At 34.5% G+C, this 11,496-nt stretch overlaps 1 protein-coding gene across 2 annotated transcripts; it reads left to right on the top strand.

Annotated features, from left to right (window-relative positions):
• Window positions 1-2,874: 2,874 nt before the first annotated feature.
• LOC111017969 (ABC transporter C family member 4) lies at window positions 2,875-10,912 on the top strand. 2 transcript variants are annotated; one of them, XM_088117056.1, is made up of 12 exons: window positions 2,875-3,031; window positions 3,595-5,752; window positions 5,952-6,272; window positions 6,846-6,932; window positions 7,036-7,662; window positions 7,800-7,964; window positions 8,154-8,448; window positions 8,589-8,803; window positions 9,157-9,462; window positions 9,574-9,637; window positions 9,754-9,993; window positions 10,466-10,912. In XM_088117056.1, exons 2-12 carry the CDS (start codon window positions 3,674-3,676, stop codon window positions 10,564-10,566), a joined length of 4,500 nt encoding a protein of 1,499 aa, XP_087973182.1. In that variant the 5' UTR covers window positions 2,875-3,031; window positions 3,595-3,673; the 3' UTR covers window positions 10,567-10,912. The 2 variants fall into 2 exon arrangements, with proteins under 2 accessions (XP_087973182.1, XP_022149589.2); XM_022293897.2 differs by lacking the exon at window positions 2,875-3,031 and having other exon boundaries at window positions 4,271-4,402; window positions 4,524-5,752.
• The last annotated feature ends 584 nt before the right edge of the window (window positions 10,913-11,496 follow it).

Raw genomic sequence — 11,496 nt, 5'->3', positions numbered from 1 at the left:
TTCAGTTTGATTTGAATTATGATATTTTTGTAAAGTTCTAAACTTTAGGTTATATTTGAAAATACATCTTTATTTTATGTTATTTATGTGATTGCTTCATTTGTTTTTTTTTTTTTTGTATCTACTTTTTATAAAATAATTATTCTTGAGATTATGTACAAATTTGAATATATCACCTAAAACAGCCGGCTAAAAATAAATTATATATAGATACTTTTTTTCTTTTATTAATTTGCTTTTTATATTTTTTAAAAAATATAATATTATAAATGTGGGGTGGGACATTTTATTTATAAAGAATGTTACAATGATTTCGGGTATTTGGTTAGTGATTTAACAATAAGAAGTTTGAAAATAGGAGATCTAATAGAAAATAAAATTTTTTTTTAGTAAAAGAAAATAAAAGTTTTATTCTATATTATCAATGTTTTTTTTTTTTATTATGTAGTTGGTAGCATATTTAATTTTAAAAACACTTGATCAAATGTAAATAATTATTTTCAAAAGTTTTAGTTGTTTCCGGATCACAAAATTAACAACAATCTAAAATTGTTTCCGAAATAAATTTACTGACCTTTTTATAATTAAAGATATTATAAATTTAAAATAGTAATTCCTTTTATCTTTCAATTATTAGTGTACCCGACATTTTACCTGGTCGGTTTCCTATAAAAACAAGCAATTTCAGGTTCAATAATTAATAAGTTATTACATACTAAGTCATGAGAATAAAATTTTAATTTTATGGGGGATAAAATTTTAATTTTATGGGGGAGTAGTACGCTATTTTATCAAATTAAAACATAAAGTATTTTAAATTCAATTAATAAAGTATATTAAACCATTTTATTAATTAATTTTTAACATTTGGTGGCAATAAAGATTTGATCGAGAAAAATCAATATATCAAGGGTGAAATGACCTATTTAACCTAATTTATAATGTAAAATTTGGTTTAATTTAGAAAAAAATTACGTGTCCTCCCACCCAAATTATTATAAATTGTTATAATTAAACTGATTAAGAATATCTTTAAGGTTGAATTAAAAAAGAAAAAAGAAGGAAAATAAATAAATAAATAAATAAATATATATATATATATATATATATAGATTCGAAACATATGAAATAAATCCACTTGAGAGAGGGTGACGGAGGAGAGAGAAACTTCTGGAAGAAACGTGAAACACATGGTCCATAAAGTGCTCAAATCTAGGTTTAGCACATTAATTATATTCAAATAATATGAGCCAACATATTAATTTATATCGTGGAATACAGAGGATTGTTTAAAAGTTTTCAATTTATTAATTTATATCTCACATTTTTTTAATTATATATGTTTTTATTGGGTAATATTAAAATGCATGATGATAACGTTCCAAGTTTGAATAAGTTGATATTTAGTGAGTTTATAGAAATTCAGAGAAATTAAGAGATCACATAATATAAAAAATTTTAGTTTCTCCTCTAAATTTGTAAGGAAAAAAAAGAAAGAATAACTACGATTTTTTCGTAAAACCACAATTTTGTTTTATTTATTTGTTTTTTAGATTTGGTGAATGTTTGTTTAATAGATTTATTTTTGATTTCACGATTTTGGAAATTATGAAAATCAATTTTCAATATTTTAGATTTTAGATGAGAAACGGTAGGATTATGTTAAAAAAAAAAAGATAAAAAGTATGATTAATATATATATAATTTCATGTGTTCAAATTAAGAACATGTAAAAAAATAATAATAAATAAATAATTTTAGTAAATTAATTAATAATATTTTAGATTCAACTAAATATTTAGTTCATAACTATTAACGGTTTACAAATATTTTATTAAATATATTTTGAACTTTTAAGGTGATTTTCCAATCTCCTAACAAAACACATATTCAAAAATGTTAAAAACATTGGAAAAGGTTACAAATATGAAATACCAACCTTTTTTTTTTAATATTTTCAATTTATATTTTCTTATTAATGAAATTTTTTTATATGATTGTAGTTCAAATGTTTTTTTTTTGTCGGTATGTTGTTATCTATGTGAAATTTCAATTCTCTATATATTACAATCAATACCGCGTGAATGGATAATAGTTAGTAAATGGTCTTTTCAATACAAAAATTAATATATGATTTCACATTGTCCTTAGTGACAATCAAGACTAGTAAGCCCATTGGTCTACATAATTATCCATGTATCGGTAGAAAATATGGGAATTAAATAATTACAAAATATGTCAGCGTTTTAACCAATCCATGATAGAAATTTCGACTTTTGTTTCTATTAGGTGACCTAATTGATAATCTATTTTTTCAAACCTTTTTATATCACGTAAGCTTGCTATAATTCAATTTTAACATTTATTGATAGGAAATGTATAATTGGAAAATATTAAAATATTAGGAAGTAAATTGAAAATGTGTATAATATGAACTAAATTGGAAAAAAAAAAAATCAAATGATTGCAAAATAGTATTGAGTATGCAACCAAAATTTTTGATTTAGGCAGGAGAAAAATACATAATTTAATTGGTTAAGACAGTTATCCATGATATCAAATTATTGCAAAATCGCTTTGCGAGGAAGAAAGCTTTCCTTTTATTTTTTAAGGCTGCAAACAAGCTCTCTTTTTCCTCTTCGATCACTCGAACTTTGATTTTAAAGGGTAATTTAAGGAAGCGAAGAAGCTCACGGAACAAAATAATATACGCGACAGATAACTAAACATGCATTAAAAAAAACTACAGTAAGAAGTAAGATTCTGTCCCAAGGAGATAAAATCGTCGCGACTCATTCAATAATTTTGAATTTTTCCATTTAAAGAAGACGTGGGTCACGGTGAACACCAGCAGCATCATTGCCAAAAAAAAGAGAAAAAGAAAAGCCTTGCCATGTGGGTTTCTTGCAGCATGAGAAAACAAATTATTACAAAATGTTTCAATGGTAGAATTTGTCAAACTTGAACTACTTTTTTTCTACTTCAACCTTGAAAAGTTCTCTGTTTCATCTCCTCCATTTCTCTGTATCATGTAAGTCTGTTGTAGCTTGCTGAGATTTCCCTTTTTAATCTTCCGAAGGATGATGGATTCTGCAGCCTTGTTTCTTTCCCTGAAATTAATGACTGGGTGTTTCTTTATTTGTCAATTTCTTTGGGGGTTTGATTTGGGTCTTGTTATTTTATTCATTTTCTTAGTTTATTGTTTTGTGTTTCTTGGCGCCGGCAATCTGCTTAAGTAGTGCATCCAACGCCTTGAGAATTCCTCTTCTTTGATCCATTTTAACTTCTTCCTTTCCCTTTTATATTGTTTGTGTATTTTGTTTTCTGGGTTGTGCGCTTCTGTTTTGCATCTGTAGTTTCTCTTATTTTACTTTCGTTCGAACTTCCCAAGTCACTGGATTCGATCATTAGTGAGTTAGTCTGTCATTTATAGCCTCTGTTAATGGCTCTCCATCGATTTTAATGTAGCATTTTGATTGAAATTTCATGGTTTCAATGTGTTTTTCAGATGCTTGTTATGATTTCTGTTGAAAGTTTGTAATCTTTGGACTTACCTGCTTTTTTCTTCTTCTTATTTTGTGTTTGCTTTTTCAGGAAATTGTGACAAGGGAGTGTTGTTTCCTCAAACATACGTATGAATCTGAACTCATAATCTTTGTGCTGATCAGGGAATATGGCTTCTGCTTCGTGGTTGACATCGCTCTCTTGCACCGTGACAGATGGGGTTTCTCCTTCAAATATTTTCGAATGGCTGCGGTTCATTTTCCTATCTCCATGTCCTCAAAGAGCACTTTTATCTTCTTTTGATCTTCTATTCCTACTCCTAGTCATATTGTTTGCAGCTCAAAAGCTTTATTCTAAATTTACTGCAAAAGGTCGGCCTGGCTCTGATTTGAACGAACTCCTCATTGAGAAGAATAGAACTCGTCTCGAAACTACGATCTGGTTCAAAATCTCTTTGATTTTGAGTGTTCTGTTTGCCTTAATTTGCACTGTTTTTTGCATTGTAGCATTTACTACAAGTAAGCAGCCGCCATGGAAATTAACGAATGGATTATTTTGGTTACTTCAAGCTGTAACTCATATAGTGATTGCTATCTTGATCATCCATGAAAAGAGATTTGAAGCTGCTAGGCACCCATTAACACTCCGGCTTTATTGGGTGGCAAATTTCATTGTTATTTGTCTCTTTACTGTATCTGGGATTATTCGTCTGGCTACCACCAAAGAAACTGAGGAACCCAACTTGAGGTTTGATGACATTGTGTTCATAGTTTTCTTGCCATTGTCAGTGGTTCTTCTTTATATTGCCATTGAAGGATCAACTGGCGTTAGGGTGATCAGAGCAGTACAGGAAAATAATAGAGATGGTGAGGAATTTGAACCCTCGAATGAATCCAATGTAAGTGCCTATGCTTCAGCTTCTTCACTGTCCAAATTATTATGGCTTTGGATGAACCCTTTGCTTAAAAAAGGTTACATGGCCCCTTTAAGTATTGATGAAATACCATCCCTTTCTCCAGAACATAGAGCTGCGAGAATGTTAGCATTATTTGAATCAAAATGGCCTAAGCCACATGAGAGATCTGAGCACCCTGTTCGAACCACATTGCTTCGATGCTTCTGGAAGGATATTCTCTTCACTGCTGTTCTTGCAGTTACCCGAACTGGCGTCATGTTTATTGGGCCTGCCCTTATCCAAAGTTTTGTTGATTACACTGCTGGAAAAAGAAGCTCCCCTTATGAAGGATACTTCCTCCTATTGACCCTTGTGCTTGCAAAATTTTTCGAAGTTTTAACCACTCATCACTTCAACTTCCACTCCCAGAAGATAGGAATGCTTGTACGATGTACCCTCATTACATCTTTATACAAGAAAGGCCTAAAGTTATCCTCGACAGCCAGGCAGGCTCATGGTGTCGGACAGATTGTAAATTATATGGCTGTTGATGCTCAGCAACTTTCAGATATGATGTCACAGTTACATGCTATATGGCTGACGCCATTTCAAGTTGCCGTAGCCTTTATGCTCTTATATAAATATCTTGGCGGTGCAGTGGTTGCTACAGCGGTCGGACTTTTGACTGTTTTTTTGTTTGTTATTTTTACTACCAAGAATAACAATACATTCATGCTCATGTTGATGATGGGCCGTGATTCAAGGATGAAGGCAACAAATGAGATGCTTAACAATATGCGTGTGATTAAGTTCCAAGCATGGGAGGAACATTTCGAAAAAAGAATCCAAAATTTCCGTGCTACAGAGTTCAAATGGCTTACGAAGTTTATGTATTCGGTATCTAGCAATATGGTGGTTCTGGGGTCCGCCCCAATGCTGATATCAACCCTTACCTTTGGCTGTGCAATCTTATTTGGTATTCCACTGGATGCAGGGACAGTGTTTACATCTATGAGTCTCTTCAGACTTGTGCAGGAGCCCATCAGAACCTTCCCTCAGTCTTTAATTTCATTGTCACAAGCTGTAATATCACTTGGAAGGTTAGATCGTTTCATGTTGAGTGGGGAGTTGGAGGAGGATTCAGTGGAGAGGGAAGAAGGATGTGACGGTGGAATAGCGGTGGAGGTTCGAGATGGGTCATTCAGCTGGGATGATGAGAGTGGAGAAGTTTTGAAAAACATAAATTTTAATGTTAGAAAAGGAGAACTTATAGCTGTTGTTGGCATTGTGGGATCTGGGAAATCTTCTCTCCTAGCATCAGTTCTGGGTGAGATGCACAAAATATCTGGAAAGGTATAATACTTTTTCCATTCACAACTACTAGCATTTTGCATGTAAATTAGTATGCAGTAGGACTTGTTATTCTGAATTTAATCAAATAGATTCCCTTCTTTAATATTTATATAAACCATTCTACTAAGTGGAAACCTGCAATTTCTAACTCGTAGGATTTATGATAATATTATAATCCCAAATCTCTTTCAAAAAACAGGTCCGGGTATGTGGGAGAACGGCTTATGTTGCACAAACTTCATGGATTCAGAATGGGACTATTGAAGAGAACATATTATTTGGTTTGCCAATGGACAGAGAAAGATATAGGGAAGTAATCCGAGTTTGTTGCCTGGAAAAGGATTTAGAAATGATGGAATTCGGAGATCAAACAGAGATTGGTGAACGCGGTATCAATCTAAGTGGCGGCCAGAAACAGAGAATACAACTTGCCAGGGCAGTATACCAAGACTGTGATATTTATCTTCTTGACGATGTGTTTAGTGCCGTTGATGCTCACACTGGGTCAGAAATATTCAAGGTGACAAATGACAAAGAACGCATGCACAAAATACCCTTACATTATGTTTGAAAGTAACTTAAAAAGTGCTTTTGATAACAATTAAAATGATTTTTAGTGATTTGCAAGAAAGCACTTGCAGAGTGCTTTTGGTCCTAGTAATTGATCAAAAATCACTTACTTAAAAGCACTCCTAAGAGTGTAGAGTCAAATATTAAGGCCACATTTCATAACTATTTGGATTTGGATTTTTGAAAATCAATCTTATAAACACTACTCCCGCCAATTTGGTGCATCCTTCTCCACATTTTTCACCTGTATGGTTGTCTCTTGTGTATGACTTGCATTGATGGAAACATATTGTGCTTGGCTCGGTAGTCATAAACCATGCAATAGAAACGGCGTTCTTTATTCTTGATGGATGAACATGATCTTGTCACATATACCTCACTATAAATAAATGTCTTATACTGCCTTCACTCAGGTGCTGTTAAAGATAAGTGGCTGTGATAAAATTGTACTTTCTGCAATTTCACATAAAATATGAGTATCAGGATGTGACGTTCAACTCATTTCTATTTGATATTTTCGCAGGAGTGTGTGAAGGGAGTCCTCAGAGACAAGACTGTCATACTGGTTACTCACCAAGTTGATTTCTTGCACAATGTGGACCTAATCTTAGTAAGTATATAATTTTCGAAGCAAATTTTTTCGGGTAGAAATTTCTAAAGCAAATTATCCCTCGCAAGTATATAGCTGAATATTTTGTTGTCGCTTGAACTAGGTCATGCGAGATGGGATGATTGTGCAATCGGGCAAGTACAACAATTTATTAGATGCTGGAACAGATTTTGAGGCCTTGGTCGCTGCACATGAAACCTCCATGGAAAGTGTGGAAAATACCACTGCTGAAGCAGGGGAACCCTCCCCCCGGCCCCTTATACGAAAATCTTCATCCAAGCATAGCGAGGCCAATGGCGAAAACAATGCTGTTGAGAATCCAAACGCAGACAAGGGGTCTTCTAAGCTCATCCAAGATGAAGAGAGAGAAACAGGAAGAGTTGGTTGGCAAGTTTATAAAGTTTACTGCACGGAGGCTTATGGATGGTGGGGTGTGGCTGTAGTGTTGGTACTTTGTTTAGCGGGGCAATTATCATCCATGTCCAGTGACTATTGGCTGGCATATGAAACTTCGGACGAGAATGCAAAATCGTTCAATCCCTCGCTTTTCATTACCGTCTATGCGATACTTGCAGTTGTTTCAACGGCGGTGGTCGCTTCCAGATCCTTTTGTACTATAATTTTGGGGCTCAAGACAGCCACTGTTTTCTTCACACAAATTCTTACTTGCATCCTACATGCCCCCATGTCATTTTTTGACACTACACCTTCAGGAAGGGTTCTAAGTCGGGTAAGAAATCAAAGCGACAAAGCCTCACCAATCTGTTTTGCTCATTAGATTCATTTATTTTTGGTTTTTGCTGTCTGAGTCCATGTAGTTATTTATGAGAAAGGAACTGTGGCTCACGATGATTTTGTTTTGATCAGGCGTCAAATGATCAGACCAATGTTGATCTGTTCATTCCCTTCTTTTTGGCAAATACACTCGTCATGTACTTTGCTGTGCTAGGCATAATCATCATTACATGTCAATATTCTTGGCCTACAGCTTTCTTCCTTATTCCACTTGGCTGGCTTAACGTGTGGTACCGGGTATGAGTTTTCGAATTTTCGTTTAGTTTGGTGTCTGCATTTTAACTTGTGGCTGCTTGAAATATTTGTTGCTTTTACAGCCATCTCGACTTCTCTTGGTTACAAGAATATGTATCCAATCAAGCAACAAAAACTCATCAACATTTTCTCATCTTAATGTATATGAAATCCTGAATGTTCTGTACACAGGGCTATTACCTTTCATCGTCTCGTGAGATGACTCGCCTCGACTCTATCACAAAAGCACCTGTAATCCATCATTTTTCGGAAAGCATAGCTGGAGTAATGACAATACGCTCTTTTAGAAAGCAAGACATATTTTGCCAAACGAATATCAAACGGGTCAATGCCAATTTGCGTATGGATTTCCACAACAATGGATCTAACGAGTGGTTGGGTTTCCGTTTGGAGTTGCTCGGGTGTACCTTCCTCTGTATCTCTACCATGTTTATGATCTTATTACCTAGCAGTATTATAAATCCAGGTACTCAAATTGTGCATATCTCCATGCTTCTAATGAAGTCTAGCCATGTTCAATATCCTTCTTTATTTTAGAAGATCAACCAAAGTCAGTCGAAGAATTTTCGAAAACTTGGTCTAACTCAGTCATTCTATCTGATGCAGCAACTGTTGGTTTATCGCTTTCCTATGGATTATCCTTGAATACTGCGTTGTTCTGGGCCATCTATATGAGTTGCTTCATTGAAAACAAAATGGTTTCTGTTGAGAGAATAAAGCAATTTACTGTAATACCCTCTGAGGCAGCATGGAGGGTTAAAGACAGTCTTATTCCTTCAAACTGGCCTGCCCATGGTGATGTTCATCTGCAAGACCTTCTGGTAATTTTCTATGAGATCTGCCTCCTATTTTCTGCAAGCTCACTGCAAACAATTTTCTATGTAGTTTTAATGGGTTTGCTGTGGTCATTAGTTTATCTTATAATTTAAATCATATATTAAGTAGCTAGTAGTGATATCCTGAAAATTTCTGGTCCAAACTAACTTTAGTATTTTTTATTTATTTATAAATAATTTGATATATTGTTGGAGATTTATGAAGTGAATTAGGAGGATTTGTGGTTTCTGCCTTCATTCCCTGTGTTAATTCTCACCTAACAGTAATATTGAATAACTTTGATACAAACTTCTGAAAAGTTAGTAATTTGAATATGATTTAAAATTTTGGCTTGCAGGTCCGATATCGCCCGAACACTCCACTGGTTCTTAAGGGTATCACCCTAAGCATACATGGGGGAGAAAAGATTGGAGTTGTTGGCCGAACGGGGAGTGGAAAATCAACTCTTGTCCAAGTATTCTTTAGGCTAGTTGAGCCTTCAGGAGGGAAAATAATTGTCGATTGCATTGACATAGGCACACTCGGTCTTCATGATCTTCGATCGCGGTTCGGGATCATTCCCCAAGAACCAGTTCTTTTTGAAGGAACCGTGAGAAGCAACATCGATCCAATCGGCCAGTATACTGATGAAGAAATATGGAAGGTGATCATGAATATACTTCTTTATATCCACATTGTAACTTGTCAACGTTTGGAACTTCTCTCCCATTGTATTACTTGTTATCTTTGCTAATTAAGTCTCCCCTTTGTGTAGAGCCTCGAGCGGTGCCAACTCAAAGATGTCGTTGCTGCAAAACCCGATAAACTCGATTCCTCAGGTGCGTGCCTTAGTTCTCCCCGTCTGACTTATCAAACTTAATCTTGGTTTAACTTGTCCTGTTTTCTGTTCAAAGATTACTTATTTACCAATCATCTATACTATGCCAATTGCCAGTGGTTGCTAATGGAGACAATTGGAGTGTGGGGCAGAGACAACTTCTCTGTTTAGGAAGGGTTATGTTAAAGCATAGCCAGCTCTTGTTTATGGATGAGGCAACAGCTTCAGTCGATTCACAAACCGACGCTGTGATACAAAAGATCATCCGGGAGGACTTTGCGACGTGTACAATTATCAGCATTGCTCACAGAATCCCAACAGTTATGGACTGTGATAGAGTTTTGGTTGTAGATGCAGGTCAGCGTTCTCTCTCTTGTTTAACTTCGTTACTTCCCGGACGATTACTAGTTCGTATATTTTTGTATAAACATATAATATAAAACACAAAGTGAACATGGTGGTTGCTGGAATCATAAACTGCTCTGGGTTAGCAAGAGAACCTATATATATATATAAGTTTTAACTGAAAAAAGATACACGGCTTGATAGACTAAATTTGTAATTTAACCTCCTCGTGATCGAAACTTGAATGATGCTAGTTTCTAGATTTGGATATCATTTTAGTTGATTTTGAAACTTATACCCTGCTATTAGATTCCACTTCTTCTGCCTATCCAATATCAATGCATCAGCATTTTGAATGCCTCTCTACATAATCAATGTAGAGAGCTCCCAACCATTTTTCCTCTTTTGGCTGGCATTCTGTTATGGTATGATAGGTTTGGCAGATAAAGCACATTTTAACCAACACTTATCTCCCTTGCAACAGGACTTGCTAAAGAGTTTGACAAACCATCTAGATTGCTCGAGAGGCCGTCGCTCTTCGGAGGATTGGTTCAAGAGTACGCTCACCGCTCGACCGACTTATAAGCAACCGTTGTGCACTTGCAATCACCAATGAACTGCCAATGCCTAGTCGCTGGCAAAACGTCAACTATTTGCCTTCCGGGACGATAAAAAGATCAAACAGTAACAAATGAATATCCATTCCTCATGGTTGGCAAGAATTTTAGCAGTCTCAATTTTTGTATTTTTACATACCTCGTCTAGTTTTTTTAGTACAACAAAGGTAGAGGATTTGAACTCATAACTTCTTGGTTAGAAACATGTCGCTGGATATGTAAGATTTCAAAGTTGTCCATGTTATTATTATCGAAAACAAATGTCATAATTGTTTTTGGTATGGAAAATAAAGTCATGATTAAGAGTTTTTTTTTTTTTTTTCTCCTGAGAAGAAAAAGTTAATAAATTCAAAAGGCCGATGAATTCTTTCAATGTTCCAAAAATTGTTTCGGAGGAGACAATAAATTTAAGAGTAAAATACATTTTTGGAACCTATTGAGGAAGATGGTAAGAGAGATAACCTATACATATTATTTATTTTCGTGAGACCCACCCGTATGTTATTAAATTAATATAGATTTACCATTTCATATTGATCTCTTGGACAATCCAGGCTTAGAAAATTCCTAAATAATTCTACCTCGGTCTAGGAAAATAATTTTTGGATCGCTCTAGACCGAAAAATAATTTCCAGATCATCTTTCTTCAATCCAGGAAATTATCTATCCAACAATCTCAAACCATCATTTTCAAAAATATTACTTTAATCTTTCAATTTTTACTTCTACCAAGTTAAAAACATTAGAGAAGAAGAAAAGTCATGTTCTAATGATTATCTCTTCTAATCCTTCTCGACCAAAAAAATTTTGGAAAACAAATGTTTAAAGTTAATCTTTTTGGTCTGTCAAATTTGAAAATTTTCCCTGTTGCAATTACAATTATAAACACGAATTTTCA

The sequence above is a fragment of the Momordica charantia genome (assembly GCF_013281855.1).
Source record: "Momordica charantia cultivar OHB3-1 chromosome 9 unlocalized genomic scaffold, Mcharantia_2.0 BLBB01000009.1, whole genome shotgun sequence".
Classification (NCBI taxonomy): Eukaryota; Viridiplantae; Streptophyta; class Magnoliopsida; order Cucurbitales; family Cucurbitaceae; genus Momordica; species Momordica charantia.
Note: the sequence above shows the minus strand (reverse complement) of the source record. Positions and strands in the feature narration are given on the sequence as shown.

What these genes read in the sequence shown, in the direction of transcription:
- LOC111017969 (XM_088117056.1), top strand. Translation starts at nt 3,674, where the DNA reads ATGGCTTCTGCTTCGTGGTTGACATCGCTCTCTTGCACCGTGACAGAT. An exon ending in CTGGGTCAGAAATATTCAAG is followed by an intron (nt 6,273 to 6,845) that starts GTGACAAATGAC and finishes ATATTTTCGCAG; the next exon opens with GAGTGTGTGAAGGGAGTCCT. An exon ending in ACAATGTGGACCTAATCTTA is followed by an intron (nt 6,933 to 7,035) that starts GTAAGTATATAA and finishes CGCTTGAACTAG; the next exon opens with GTCATGCGAGATGGGATGAT.